General features: G+C 32.3%; 1 protein-coding gene across 10 annotated transcripts in view; it reads right to left on the reverse strand.

Moving 5' to 3' along the window:
• PTPN4 (protein tyrosine phosphatase non-receptor type 4) overlaps positions 1-16,637 on the reverse strand; it is a 200,699-nt gene that overhangs the window by 47,121 nt on the left and 136,941 nt on the right. For 6 of the 10 annotated variants that reach the window (XM_074301810.1, XM_074301808.1, XM_074301811.1 and 3 more), the window contains 3 exons: positions 9,277-9,402; positions 8,201-8,359; positions 3,611-3,715 (listed from right to left, as the gene is read on the reverse strand). In XM_074301810.1, coding sequence (XP_074157911.1) covers positions 3,611-3,715; positions 8,201-8,359; positions 9,277-9,402 — 390 coding nt within the window. The remainder of the gene's footprint in view (positions 1-3,610; positions 3,716-8,200; positions 8,360-9,276; positions 9,403-16,637) is intronic. The other 4 variants (XM_074301815.1, XM_074301813.1, XM_074301812.1 and 1 more) reach the window with 1 other exon arrangement.

Here is a 16,637-nt window from a genome sequence, read left to right on the forward strand (position 1 = left end):
AATGCCTGGCAAACAGTAGTTACTTAATGCCTGGAATCTCCTGCTCATTTCTGACTCCTGGCTTTCCTCTCTGCCTTCATATTTCAGCTAAAACACCACTCGTTGCAAGTTCTTCTCAGTTCCCCTTAATGCTAATGTCTTCTTTCTAAGATTAATACAATTTCCCTTAATGTACCTGACCTGACTCCATATTGCTAATAGTATGCCATTTCATTCATATATAACATAATCTGGCCATTTCCCAACTGATTGGCACTACATTTCACACCCAGAGTACTCCTTTTTAATGAAAAGAAGGAAGTGAATTTCCATATTGCTTCTCTGGGTTAAGAATGATTACTTTAATTATAAAACATTCAGTTTTATTTTATGGGTTTTTTTTTCCTTAAATATATTTTAAAGAACAGCACTTTAGTTAGGCTCCCTGTAGGTAAAGAATTGAAATTAATTTCAATTTAAGCTATAGTTATTCACATTTTGGGAATTCATTAATAAAATAGTCCTTGGAAAAGAATTTGTTTTTTTAAAACACCTTTTACTTTGAGATATTTTCCTGTAATAAAAGACTAATAAAAGAAGAAAGAAATGAAACCAAGTGCCTAGTATGTATCAGGTATGGTATTAAATGCTTTACAAATACCTCTTTGGATCCTGGCAACCACTCTGGAAGGTAGGTACTGTCATGTTAAATTATATTTTAAATTGAGTAAATTGACACAGATCGATTTAGAGTGACTTGTCCAGGGTCACATAGATATTAAATGTGATTATCTGAATCCAATCTAGGCAATATAAAATTGGATTTAAATTTGGGCCTTTTAGATAGGAAACCTAGAGCTTTATTTATCCACTGTCTTTATTTGCCTTTGACTGATTCTATTTATTTATATTTAACCTCATGTCTTAGACAAGGCTAGTAGAGAGTCTTTCAAATTTTATCTTGTCAATATAAGTTCATTTATATGAAATACAAAAATACAAAAGTATACATAGCAAATTCAGTGCTGAGTTAATTTATATTTCCAAGGCCAATAAAATACAAGAGTATAAAAGACACATAAAAGCCAAAAATGAAATTCCCCTTGAGCAAAAAACACAACACATGACAAGGTTTTCTGAAGACTTGGCAGCTCCGAAATTAACTTGATAAGCTACTATTATAACAGTGGCTTTTTTTTCTTCTCCTCTTTACTCTCTGTGGTTGTAAGTTTCATAATCTAGGACTCCTAATACTCAGTATCAGAAATGGCTAACTATGCAAAATATAACACAAAGAATCTAAGACTCACAGACAGTGGGAATGGGAGGAAGTATAGCATCATAGAGCTCCTCAAGATGACAATAATACAGTTGGACAGTAAGATCAAGGGAACATTAGGATTAAAGATAAGTTCAAGTTCCCACTTGGAAAAGAGCCAAGAATCGTTTGAGAATATTGGTCAATCTAAAATTGGATTTAAATCTAGGTCTCTATAGTTCAAACCATAGTAATATCTAACAAATTATGTCAGCAAGTATCTCAGTAAAAAAATATGTGAAGAGATATTTTATATTTATGGATAAATATGCTACACAAAAATCAGTACACAGTACTAGAAAGAAAAAAGATGCTATAAACCATCTAAGTACATTTAAATTTGTAATTTAGTTAGAATAAAGGTTCTTATTTTTTCAATACAGAGAAAGAATAGATAGGAGGGAAAGAATTCTGAGCTGAAAATGAAATGATTTTTAATTGTTAAATCAAATACAAATTGGAAAGATTTAAGAATTCTGAGCAATGCAATGATGCAGTGATTAGCCTTTGATAAGTTGTGCCAGCTACTCCCTTCTTTAACAGAGGTGTGGACCCAAAATGCAGTATAAATTAAATTTTGGGACATGGTGAATCTATTTGTCTTTGCTTTGTCTGACAACACTTATTTGTTACAAATGCTGTGTTTTTCTCTTTTTATTGATAGAAAGGGGATTTGTGGAGAAAGGGGAAAAAATTCAAAAAACTTCATTTTTAAAAACCACAAGACAGAATAGAAATTCAGGGGAAAACAGACAAGCAGTAAAATTCTTAAAGTGATGGAAATATTCTTTAATTGGTGTTCATTAAATTCAGAGTTTTTTTTTCCCTTGAAAATAACTACAAATCAAACCTTTGTAACAGTTACAAATAAGTCTTTCAGGAGGGTTTAACTATAATGCTGTTGTTGCATAAACTGTTCACCTCATGTCCTAAAGTTTTCCCAGGATTTTTCTGAAACCATTCCCTTCTTCATAAATTAAATCACTACATTTTATTTGTTGGTACACTAGGAGGACTATTTCCTTTATTTTTAAACATTCTGATCTCAAATGTAATTTCCAACAAGCATCTATATGCTGGTTAATTAATATGTATCTAGTGCATTCCTATGGTTAAGATGAAATATTATTTTATTTGAGTTAAATAGGACTCTAAAGATGTTATACAATATTTACCTACACTATGAAGATTATAGACAAGGAGGTATTATGTACCTTATTAACTAATAACTTTTGATTTTAAGAAAGGTTGAGATATAAAAGAAAAAAAATTCTAAAATGGTTCAAATTGTCCAAGGCTTTAATATTTGGGTTTTCTCTCTGTAAAAATATATGCAATACTGTAATGTACTATAATATATTAACATAATGAACTGTGATAGCTGACAATCTATTAATGGGCAAAACTCACCCTCCTTTATAGATAGATGCCTATTCAGCCTTGAATTTCCTTATGAATGCTTAAATAACAGCAGTTGAAGCAGTTTAGTCTGCAGTCAAAGCAGCTCTAAGGGTTATGGTTTTCAGTGATTTGCATCACAGTCAAGAAACATTTATTAAGAGCTCCAGGCATCATGATAAGTTCCAGGGGATACAAAGAAAAATAAAGACCGTTTTGGCTCTAAAGAGGGAGACAGCATGTAAACCAAAAAACCAAAAGAGCTAAAGGCAAGATTAACTAGAACAAGCAGGAGTATAAAGAAAGATGGAAATTTCTTTAAAAAAAAAAAAAAAAAAAAAAAAAAAAAAAGGTGGAATTTTAGCTATACCTTGACTTTCTAAGCATCTTTTTTACATAATTATATGAGTATGTTAATATTTTTAGTGTGATTTTATTGAAACAAACCTTTACCAATTATTTTCACATTAATTCATGTGGTAGATTATTTCAATAAATTATAAACAAACATTCTAAAACTGCTGTTCAAACAGCCAGACACAAGAAAGGAAAAGACAACTTGGTATCTCAGTAATATTTAGAATTAACTAGTGAATATGACAATCATCATAATTGCAATGTTTCCTCAAATCTATCTACTATAAATACCTTTAAGCAAAACAAGAAATCACATATCTGATTCTTTGGTTAACTAAAAAAAAATGAATGTTAACTGTGGACTTTCCTTTTCATCCATTTCCTTTTTCCATTGCTTGCAAAGATTGCAAAGGGAGGAAGTATAAGCTAGTGAAAAGAATACTAAATCTGGAATCAAAGACCTGTGTCCTCCTTTTATTTTTACTACTTTTGTGTCGTATGATTTTCAGTAGTATTTTATTTTCCCAAATACATGCAAAGATAGTTTTCAACATTTACCTTTGCACAGCCTTGTGTTCCAAATTTCCCTCTCTAAGACAGCAAGCAATCTGATACAGATTAACTATGTGCAATTCTTTTAAAACTATTTCCACATTCATCATGCTGTGCAAAAAAAATAAAATAAAATAAATCAGATCAAAAGGGAAAACTGAAAGAAAAAAAACAAGAAAATAAACCGTAACAATAACAAAATGTGAAAATACTATGCTTTGATCCCCAGGCTCCATAGTCCTTTCTCTAGATGCAGATGGCACATTTTATCACAAGTTTATTATAACTCCCTTAAATCAACTAGTTGCTGAAAAGAGCTAAGGTCATCACACTTGATCATCACATAATCTTGTTGCCAAGTACAACTTTCTCTTGCTTCTACTCACTTCACTTTAACATTAGTTCATGTAAATCTTTATAAGCTTTTAAAAAATCAGCCTGCTCATCATTTCCTATAGAACAGTAATACTTCACAACACTCACATACCATAACTTATTCAGCTATTCCCCAACTGATGGGCATCCACTTGGTTTCTTGGTTTTTTGCCTCTACAAAAAGGGCTGCCATAAACATTTTTGTACATATGGGTTCCTTTTTCCTTTTCTTTTTTTTTTAAATCACTTTGGAATATAGACCCAGTAGAGACACTGCTAGATCAAAGGGTACGCACAATTTTACAGCCCTTTGGTCATAGTCTAAAATTGATCTCCAGAATAGCTGCCCAACAATGCAACAGTGTCCTAGTTTTCCCACATTCCCTCTAACATTTACATTATCTTTTCCCATCATCTTAGTCAATATAACAGTTGTGAAGTTGTACCTTAGAGTTAACTATCTTAATTTGCATTTCTCTAATAGTGACTTAGAGCATTTTTTCATATGACTAGAAATGGATTTAATTTGTCTGAAAATTGTCTGTTCATATCCTTTGTGTGCCATGGGATCTTAATCACAATACTTAAAGCTTTATTTTTTTCATCTGTAAAAGCAGAACTACTTCCTTACTTCTGAAGACACCATAAGATTGAAATTAACACGCAAAAACAATAAAGAAGTCTGGTATGATGGATTGAGCTAACTAGACTTTAAGTAAGAAGTCTTAGTTTTGGTACTTATAAGCTATGAAACCAAGCAATACATTTAAACTCTATCAGCCTCAGTTTCTTTATCTGTAAAACAAGGATAGTGCTTGCACTACCTTTACCACAAAGTTGTTGGAAAAAAAAAAAACAACTTTCTAAATTATAAATCTAAATATCAGGTATTAACTATTGCTTACTTCTTTCTTGATTGTGCAGAAAGTACTTTGTAAACTGTGTAAATATGGCTATTATAAGGCAATTTAGAATTCCTTTGAAGATACTACACATAAATCTAAAATACCTTTTAAAAAATTAAAAATTTCTAAACGAACTGAAATTTAATTGAATTGAGCACTTTCATAACATAAGCATTAATAAATGTTAGTAAAGTAAATGAATTTATCTACATCAGCTCTCTAGCTCCTGATCTGAGAAAATGCTAAAGGAAATCGTGTGTTAGAGTTAAAGGTAAAGTCAGACTTACTTTCTTTCTTTCTTTCTTTCTTTCTTTCTTTCTTTCTTTCTTTCTTTCTTTCTTTCTTTCTTTCTTTCTTTCTTTCTTTCTTTTTTTCTTTTTTTAATATTATAGCTTTTTCTTTACAAGATATATGCATGGATAATTTTTCAGCATTGATAATTGCAAAACTTTTTGTTCCAATTTTTCCCTTCCTTCCCCCTACCTCCTCTCCCAGATGGCAGGTAGACCAACAATGTTAAATATGTTAAAGTATATATTAAATACAATATATGTATATATGTCCATATATGTATATATGTATATGTATATAATTATTTTGCTGCACAAGAAGAATTGGACTTTGAAATAGTGTACAATTAACCTGTGAAGAAAATAAAAAATGCATACAGACAAAAATAGAGGGATTGGAAATGCTATGTAGTGGTTTATAGTCATCTTCCAGAGTTCTTTAGCTCAGTGTAGTTGGTTCAATTCATTACTGTTCAATTGGAACTGATTTGGTTCATCTCATTGTTGAAGATGGCCATGTCCATCAGGATTGATCATCATATAGTATTGTTATTGAAGTATATAATGATCTCCTGATCCAAGTCAGCCTTTCCTTAAATTAAACTAGGTGACACATAAAAGAACTGGCTTCTGGTTTCATCAGGCCTGACCTAAATGATTTAGATATTCTCCGTTTGGCTTATTATCCTATAATTGTAATAATTCATTTGCATTCATTTCAGATTATGCAAAAGGATAAACCTTAAGGAATTAAACCCAATTCAACAAGGATTTACATGGAATGTTATGTTAGGTTTCACCTAGCATACAAAGATGAAAATAAAAAACACTTTGTTCTCCAGAAAATTTACAATGCTATAAAATTTACATGTTTCTTATTCTGTATTTGAGTTCTTCAAAATAATATGTATAGAATGCTACAGAAAACCAATCTGTGGCACACAATCTTGGAGTATTAAATTAATACTAACGTTAGTTATGTTTGAAATTCCTTGGAGCACTTAGAAGGTGCAGTGGCTACAGCAATGGAGGCAGGAGGATCTGAGTCAAATCCAGTCTCAGATACTTACTATATCTGGGACCCTGGGCAAGTCATTATATCCATTCCTTCCCCCAAAGATATTGCTTTTCATTGAGGGAGTAATTAGTGATAAAAATTTATTATATAACACTTTAAGCTTTTACATTTATTATTTCTTTTGATCATTACAACATTGCTGTAGAGCATTATTATCCCCGCTTTATAGCTGAAGAAACAGAGAATCAAAATAACTTTTTCACTGTCACCTAGTTAATGTCAGAGTAAGGGTTTGACTATGTCCAGAATTCTTTCTATTATATTATTATGCTTCTCATTTGAAGTTAAGATTGATTTTTAGATTAAAAATTGAATAAACAAAACTCACATTAGTCTTATAATAGCATTCATATTGAGAGAAAACATCAGGTTCTAGAGAAAATACTTTGAAAATCTTAAGAATGTGACAGATTTTGTTGAATTAAATTTACATTTTGCTAACATGTTTTAAGATTAAATTCTTTGCTTTCCATTTAAGTTTGAATGCTTTCTTCAAATGATCTTTGCTGATTATAATTTTTACTTCATTACAGTAATTAAAATGATCTCTTTACTATTTCTGCATTTCTGATTATATGTAGCATATAATCAAATTTACTTTGGGTCTTGACCTCAATTGTTGAACTTTTTGGTAATTTGTTTAGTTAGGTCTGAGGAAGTGAACATTGTGATCTCCAACTATAAAAATTTTGCTTTCTAAATCTCCCTGAAATTTGATTGGCATATACTTCAATTATTTCAGCATTATGTTATTTGGTGCTTTCAGAGATTATGCAGAGTATAAGAAAGGGAAGAACTGAGTATGATTCCTAGGTTGCAAACTGAAAGTTCTCAAAGGATGGTGATGTACTTAATGGAAATGAGAAAATCAGGCAGAGAAGGGAGGGTTTGGAAATAAAAGCAAAAGAGTTATAAGTTCTGATTTGGAAACACTGAGTTTAAGATACCCACAGAACAACCAGATAAACTGATAAATACAGCTGGGCCTTAGTTTATGACAAACATTCAAGACCAGATATACCAATATTAGCATTATATGTATAGAGCCATAGTTGAACCAATGATGAGATAAAAAGTATAGAGAACAAAGAAAAGAAGTCTTGATACAAAACTTACATAACTGCCCTATTGTTTTAAGTCTGGTTTCCACCCCAAGTTAATACTTATCTTTCCCGGATAGTTACAAAAATCTTCTATTTGGTCTCTCTGCCCTTATCATCCAACTTGATTCTGTTACAACGTATTCCTGCCACATGTATTCCTAAATTACAAATCAAGCCTTTCTATTCTCTTCCTCAAGGCCTTTTCTGCACTCTTTTTCACTGAGATGGATTAAGAATTTATGGTTATTCCAGAATAAGATTAGTCTGTTTTGATGATATATGTCAGTAAATTAGTATTTAAATTTTGTGATATATAGGTGTGACATTGTACCGTAAGTTGAATAGGTATTTGTAATGAGTCAGCCTATATAAGGTTCTATCATCATATAGAAAAGTCTAGATATACTTTAAGTACTTTGCTTCATTAGTTCTTTTGAAGTTGTAGGGGGAAGACAATTTTCTCATATTTTTTTGTCTCTAAAATACTTTTTCTAACATAACTGTTTACTTTTCAGTGCTTATAAAAAAAGGAGAACTACCTCTACTCTAGATATTTTCTCCCCTTTTCTCTTCTGCTACTGATATTGTTTTAGAATAAATATGCAAGTGTTGAGTCAATAATCTGAGTCAATGAAATGATAAGAAAATTCTGTACTAATGGGAACCTTGATAAACAAATTCATATGAGGTATAGTCTCTGTAAATATCAATATATATAAAAATTAAGACATACATTTGGGTACATTCAATTTTAGTTCTACTTATCTTAAATTATGGAATTTGAAATGTTGAAGAAATTACTTATAAGAAAACACTTATAAAAACTAAATAAATTAAAAGCTTACGGTGATGATTCCAGAATGATGCTATTAGCCTGTGTTGACGATGGAGATCTCTGATTCACAAAAACTTCACTTGGAGATGGGTGGACTATATGATCTACCAAGTGTCCAACTGAAGATGGTCGTAATCGGTTTCCTTCTTGTGTAAATGCAGAGTTGCGACTAAATAAAAGTTGTATAAAAATTTTTAAACTTTTAAATTAAAACTTTTGCACATTTTTTTTCTGAACTGTGTAGACTAAAAACTTTTCTTTTAAAAGATTCTACATAATCAAGATGTATATGTGTATGTATATATATATAGATATAGATATCAATATCTATATCTATATCTATCTATCTATCTATCTATATATATATATATATATAGTTTCAAAATTATTTTGCTCAGTTACTCTCTCATCATTCCTATCCTTCATTTTTTTAAGTGAATCTAACATATGAATATGTGACCCTCTCTTTAGAAGAACTATAAGCATTTTCCTTTATGGTGGCTCAAACATTTGTTTAATGTTGTTTTTATAGGAAGTTTCAATGGCTTGATCTTCATCCAGATGTGACGTTTGTGTGTGTGTGTGTGTGTGTATGAGAACAAAAGATAACAAAGATTAGTTTTCACTGGGCAGAAACTCATCTTAGAAAATTTGTAATAACGCAGACAAGTGAGGAACTGGGTTAATTTGAAGAGTGTAAGTCAGATTTCCCAAGCTTTTAAAAAGAGAGATTTTTAATTATTTTGAAACACTTTTGAGCAGGGGCAGTATTCTACTATAAAAGGAACTGCTTATAGCTGACCCTTTCTCTAGAAGAGCCAGGATATGACAACAACACTAACTTGTAATTATATCAAGTAAAGCCTTGGGATCCAGTAGTAGGTTAAATGGTAATCCACTATGTTAACTCAATTTTATTGGAAAGGGTAAGATAACAGAATGGGAACTATGTAGTCAGAACAGATGATTTATGCATACTGTATGATTAGCTTATAGTCCTACATATAATGTACATTTGGGAGTTGGAAAACATTGACAACATTATTTAAGAGGCTCATACTAATGCAAACCTGAAGTTTTACTTACTGATTTGGTGTTCCAGGTGGAGAGCGTGATGGTAAACTTTGTGTTTCTAATCTTTCATCAGACAATGAATTCCTACTCACAACTTCCCAATCCATCAATTTCCGTGCCAAAGGTTTACTGGGAGATCTGTAGAAATAATAGGAAATGGCTAAAATTATAACACAGGACCTGGTTTACCTAATCAAATCTTAAATGAAATCATAGTTATTTCTTTCAGGTAAATGAAATCTCTTAAGTAATTATATGCAAGAAATGAGTGTATTTTACAATATATTTTACAGTATTCTTTGTAACTCACTATGACATCTTATTATACTCCCTCCCACCTCATCCCTAGCCCTAGTTCTTTCCTAGGCCATCCCTTTGCACTGATTATATTCTTCTCCATTTTCATTTTGAACTGTTGATAAATCAGTTCAACTCTACATCTTCCTCTTTTTTTGAGTTCCTTGCTTCTTCTATCAACAATCTTGCCTTGCCAAACCTTAACTTTAGATTACTCTCAACATCTTGTGCCTTTATTCCTATTCACATGGTGAACCAAACTAGAGAAAAGGAAAACATGTAGTACACTACGAATTTAAGTCACCTAATTCCAATTATGATTCTCTACCCCTTTTCACTAAAAAGGCTTTTCCAAACCTTTTCATCCTTCCTCTAAATATGATTCCCTTTCCCTTTACTCTCTCAGCTAAGAAACTTGCTTCACAAGTTTAAACCATTCTCTAAGATCTCTTTCCCCACCTTCAGCTATCTTTTCCCACTTTCCTCTCTTTCACATATCTCCATGAAGAAATGGCCCTTCTACTTGGAAAGGTAAACCTTTCTACCTGAATAAGATATTCTCATTTCATAATTCCTTGTTCACTGGCTATTTCCTTGCTGCATTCACTTATTCTTGGGGGGAAAACAAAACAAAACAAAACACTTCATTAGATTTAACCATCCAAATAAGTAATTGTTTTCTACTCTCTTCTTTCATGGCTAAACTACTAGAGAAGTCTGCCTACATACAATTAGTGTTTTCACATCCTTTCCTTTCACTCAAGTCTCTTTAGCCTATCTTCTAAAATCATAATTCAAGAGAAACATCTTTTATCACAAACCTAATGGCCTTTTCTCAGTCTTGATCTGTCTGGACCTTTCTCCAACCTCTTTGATACTTTCAAATCACCCTCTTCTCTCTGATACTTTCTTCTCTCTAGGTTTTTTAATTATTATTCTAATTAGTTAAAAAAAACAGAAAAAAGCAGAAAAGGAAAACAAAATAGAACACTGCCATGTGCACAGGAGAACATCAGGGAGAATTCAAAATATATAACAATAAATTACCAGTTCAAGAAAGGATATATAATAGTAAAAGAAATTATATTCACAAGTGTCTTTGCTTTCTTGTAGGCTGTTCTTTTGTTATCTGCTGTGCCCTTTTTTAACTTTATTTTTTTCCCCTTTCAAGCAGGGTATAGTTATGTATTTCCCCCCACCATGTATCTAGAGATACACACACACATACACATAGAATAACATAACAAATACATATGCTTAACCACACACACACAGACGTGCATTTACCCATTTATAAATGTGCATCTAAAATAATATTACTATGGCTGACATATAATGTGTTTTCTCTCTTGATTGAATCGTTAAGTTTAACTTTGTCTAAGATTTATGATTACTAGGCATACTTTTTCCTTAATAAATTTTACTCCTGATTTTTGTACTCTTTAACTTGCCTTGCTATTATTTAACCTCCCTTCACTCATAGATCCTTCCTTTGTCTTCTTCCCCCACCCTTTCCTTTCCACTTCAGCCATCTTCTCACCTTATTTCTTGGCATAAAAGTAATATTGCCTAACTATTTAACTCTGAACTATAAGCCCTCCTTTCCCTTCTAATGCCTCTTTGCTTCCTCAGCACTTCATTTATATAATATAATCGTTATTTTTTAGTTAACTCTGCCCTAATCTTTCTTTTGAGCTTCCTAATTGCTGATGTCAATCTTAGATAAATGGCAAATATTTTCTTGCCAAAAAACCATAAAGCAATTTCTCCATGTTAAGTTTCTTGAAATTGTTCTTTGGTATTAGCTCTTATGTTAAATTTTCTATTGAGTTTGATTGAAAGTTTTGAAAATCTTCAAGTTTGTTGAATGTCTGTTTTTTTCCCATTCAATATTATGCATAATTTTGTTGGATATATTTCTGGCCACTGGCCTAGGTCTTTTGGTTGCTGATATATATGATTCCAGAACCGGTGGTCTTTTATTATGGCTGCTTATATTAAGTCCCACACAATTTTAATTGCATTTCCAGCATATTTGAATTTTTTTTTCTTGTTTCTTGCAAATTTTTCTCTTTGACATGGGGATTTCAAAATTTGGCAATAATACTACTGTTTTTTTCAAAAGGGTCTCTTTGAGATTGCGATCAGTCAATTTTTAAAAATTTCTAATTTTTCCTCCTGTACTATCACTCCAGGAAAATTTTCTTGGATTATTTCTTGCATTATTGTGTCAAAGTTCTTTTTTTGGTCACAGCTTTCAGGTAGTCCAATTAATTTTTTTATTTTTTCTTCTTGATCTGTTCTTCAGAACTGTTGTTTTTCTTAAGATATTTCATATTCTGTTATATTTGTTACTTCAATGTTCTCCTAAGATGAACCCTGGTCTTCTCTATGGTTCAATTCTTTCTTTGCTGGTTCATTTTCTTTAAAATGACAAGTATTAGTGTAAGTACCTCTAATGGTGAGGTAGGGGAATGTGTCTCTAGCTTCACTTCAATCTCTCCCCTCTGACCTAGAACCCTAAAACTCCCCCCCTCTTGTAAATGCCCATAGTCAGCAACAACTTTGTCCCATTGTTTCTGCACTTACTGGGAGTGCCAATTCCTTTTCATACAGGATGACATTTCTGCAGCACAGCTGGGCTTGGCTTTCCTAACTAGCCAAGGTTCCCTCAGTGCTCCTGGACACAGACCCCTCCAACTCTACACGCAGTCCGGGAGGTGACTGTGGTTCTTGCTGAGACTCCAGCCAAATCCAGCTATCTCCAGGGATTCACACTTGGTGTTTCTAAGTCTCTCTAGGTTTTGTGACAACAATCTCTCTTCCTTGATTCTACACCTAGTTTTTTTTAGATCATCAACTATATTATGCCTACTAATGTAGATACCTCCGAAAGTTCATTTCTGGCTTGCCTTCTCTTTTCTCTTTATAATGTTCATTTTGCCTGGTGATCTCCTTAGTTCCCATGTATTTAATAATCATTTCAAAGCAAATTGTGATCAAATTTACTTATCTACACTTAATCTCTTCAAACCCAACTGCCTATAAGGATATCTTAAGCAGGATGTCCTATAGACATTTTAAATTCAATAAATTTATAACTGAACTCATTATTCTCACCTATCTCCAACCTTCACCTCTCTTTCTTATTACGGTTGAGAGCACTATCATCCTTCCATTTACTAAGGTTCAGATCCTCATTTCTTCACTCTCTCACATACTTCTCCATTAAGTCATTCTTTACCAATGTCTGTAGATTCTAACTTTATAGTATTTCACATATACTCTCTTCTCTCCTTTAACAGTTATCATCCTGGATCAGGTTCTTATTACCTTAAAACTGTACAGTTATAAGAGCCTCATAGTTGATCTCCTTTTTCCAAGTTTTTTCCCATTCCACTCAGATTCAAAATGATTTTTCAAAAGTATAGGTCTGACCATGTCATTTAACTCAATAAACTAATAAAATAACTCAATAAATAAGTGATTTCCTATTATTTCTAGGGTAAATCTAAAAACCTGTTTAACCCTATACCAAGATAAGGTAAAAATGGATTAATGATTTAGACATAAAGGGTAATACAATAAGCAAATTAGGAAAACAAAGTATAGCCTACCTCTCAGATCTATGGAGAAGGAAGGAATTTATGGTCAAAGAAGAACTAGAAAACATTATGAAATGTAAAATGGATAATTTTGATTATATTAAGTTAAAAAGCTTTTATACAAAGAAAAACAATGCAGCCAAGATTAGAAGAAAAGTAGAAAACTGGGAAAAACTTTTTTACACCCAAAGATTCTGATAAAGACCTCATTTCTAATATATATGGAATTGTCTTAGATTTCTAAAAATACAAGCCATTTTCCAATCGAGAAAGTCAAAGGATATAAAAATAAAATTGTCATATGAAGAAATAAAAGCCATTTAGATAAATGCAAATTAAGACAACTTTGAAGTACCACTACATATCTCTGATATTAAGTAAGATGACAGGAAAAGATAATGATGAATGATGGAGGGAATGTGGGAAAACTGGGACCCTAACACATTGTTAATGGAATTGTGAACTTATCCAACCATTCTGGAGAGCAATTTGGAATTATGCCCAAAGTGTACCTTTTGATCCCGCAGTGTCTTTACTGGACCTGTATCAGGGAAAAAGACCCACATGTGCAAAAATGTTTGTGGTAGCCCTTTTTGTATAGGCAAGAAACTGGAAAGCAAGTGGATGCCCATCAGTTGGGGAATGCTGGTTATAGTATATGAATATAATGGAATGCTATTATTCTATAAGAAATGATGAGCAGGATGATTTTAGAGAGGCCTGGAGAGACTTACATGAACTGATGTTAAGTGAAGTGAGTAGAACCAGGAGATCAATTGAACACTACAAGAGCAAGATTATGTGGTGATCAAATGTGATGGACGTAGCTCTTTTCAACAATGAGATATGTAGGCCAATTCCAAAAGATTTATGAAAGAGAGAGCCTTCAGCATCCAGAAAGAGGATTATGGGGACTGAATGTGAATTACAACATATTTATTTTCATTTTTTTGTTGTGTACCTTTTCTTTCTTTTTAATCTGATTTTTCTTGTGCAGCATGATAAATGTGGAAATATGTATAGAAGAACTACACACATTTAACTATTAAATTACTTATTGTCTAGGATTACGCTTGTAGTAGAGGAAGAGGATGGAGGGAAGGGAGGGAAAAAAATTTGGAACATGAGGTTTTGCAAGGATGAATGTTGAAAACTACCTTTGCATGTATTTTGAAAATAAAAAACTATTATTAAAAAAAAAAACTATTTAGCTTTTTAAAGTCCTTCATAATCAGAATTCTTCCTATCTTTCCTGTCTCCATATGCCTTATTCCCTTTCATATACTTAATGATTGAGTGACACTGGCCTCTTTATTATTCATGAAGGAAGACATCTCCCTAACTTATACATTGTCACTTGTTGCCCTCAGTGCCTTTAATTTTTTCCCTCCTCACTTCTATCTCCCAGTAGTATCTCAACTAAATTCCACTTTGTGCCTAAAGCTTTTACCATGATCCCTTTGACATATTTTGACAATTTTGTGCCATCTTTTCATATAATAGAATATATCCTTGAGCAATCTTAATCTGGGTCGGTAAATTTGGGTTTAAAAAATATTTTAAAAACATTCTGTAATTTAAAAATTAGAAGAACATAGAATAGTTTACCTCTCAGACTTGTGGAAGAGGAAGGAATATGTAACCAAAAAAGAACTACAGATCATTATTGATCACAAAATAGGTAATTTTGATTATATTAAGTTAAAAAGGTTTTGTACAAACAAAACTAAGGCAGACAAGATTAGAAGGAAAGCAATAAACTGGGAATACATTTTTTACATTCAAAGGTTCTGATAAAAGCCTCATTTCCAAAATATATAGAAAATTGACTCAAATTTATAAGCAATCAAACCATTCTCCAATTGATTAATGGTCAAATGATATGAATAGACAATTTTCAGATGAAACTGAAACTATTTCTAGTCACATGAAAAGTGCTCCAAATAATTATTAATCAGAGAAATGCAAATTAAGACAATTTTGAGATACCACTATTCAACTCTCAGATTGGCCAGGATGACAGGAAAAAATAATGCTGAATATTGGAGGGGATGTGGGAAAACTGGGACACTGATACATTGTTGGTGGAACTGTGAATGGATCCAACCATTCTGGAGAGCAATTTGGAACTATGCTCAAAATGTTATCAAACTATGTATACCCTTTGACCCAACAGTATTTCTATTGGGCTTACATCCCAGAGATCTTAAAGTAGGGAAGGGACCCATATGTGCAAAAATGTTTGTGGCAGCTCTTTTTGTAATGGTTAGTAACTGGAAACTGAATGGATGCCCATCAATTGGGAGAATGGCTGAACAAATTATGGTATATAAATGTTATGGAATATTATTGTTCTGTAAGAAATGACCAACAGGATGATTTCAGAGAGGCCTGGAGAGACTTATGTGAACTGATGCTGAGTGAAATGAGCAGAATCAAGAGATCATTATACATGGCATCAGCAAGATTATGATTATCAATTTTGATGGACCTGGCTCTCATCAACAAAGAGGTGATTCAGACCAGTTCCAATGGTCTTGTGATCAAGAGAGCCACCTGCACTCAAAGAGAGGACAGTGAGAACTGAATGTGAACCACAACATAGTATTTTCACTCTTTTTGTTGTTTGCACTTTCTCAATTTTTCCCTTTTTGATCTGATTTTTCTTATGCAGCATGTTATTTGTGGAAATATGTAATGAGGAATTGCACGTGTTTAACATATATTGGATCACTTGCCAACTGGGGGAGGGAGTAAGGGAAAAAATTAGAACACAGAGTTTTGTAGGGATGAATATTAAAAATTATACATGTATATATTTTGAAAATAAAAAGCTATAATTTAAAACAAGATTATGTCTGCTAAATAAATATGACATCTGATTCTTAAGGCCAAAATCAATAATCTTTTTTGTTTCCTGAAATATAATATACTTGATAAGAATGTTGGAGGGGATGTGGGAAAACTGCATTTTTGGTGGAGTTCTGAGAGCAATTTGGAACTATGTCCAAAGGGCTATCAAACTATATATCCTTTGATCCAGCAGTGTCTCTACTGGGTATTTCCTAAAGAGATCTTAAGGAGGGAAAAGGAACCACATGTGCAAAAATATTTGTAGTAGTCCTATCCATTGTGTCAAGGAACTGGAAATTGAATGAATGCCTCTCAGTTGGAGAATGGCTGAATAAGTTATGGTATGAATATAAAGGAATATTATAATTCTATAAGAAATAACGAGCAGGCTGATTTCAGAAAAGCCTGGAATAAATGAGCAAAACCAAGAGAACATTGTACATTGTAAAACAAGATTATATGATGATCAAACGTGATAGACGTGGCTCTTTTCAACAATAAGGTAATTAAAGGCAATTTCAATAGATTTGCGATGGAAAGTACCATTCATATTCAGAGAGAATTATGAAGACTGAATGTGGATCAAAACATAATTTTTACCTTTTGCTACTGTTATTG

This window comes from Sminthopsis crassicaudata, chromosome 3 (assembly GCF_048593235.1).
Source record: "Sminthopsis crassicaudata isolate SCR6 chromosome 3, ASM4859323v1, whole genome shotgun sequence".
NCBI classification, from domain to species: Eukaryota; Metazoa; Chordata; class Mammalia; order Dasyuromorphia; family Dasyuridae; genus Sminthopsis; species Sminthopsis crassicaudata.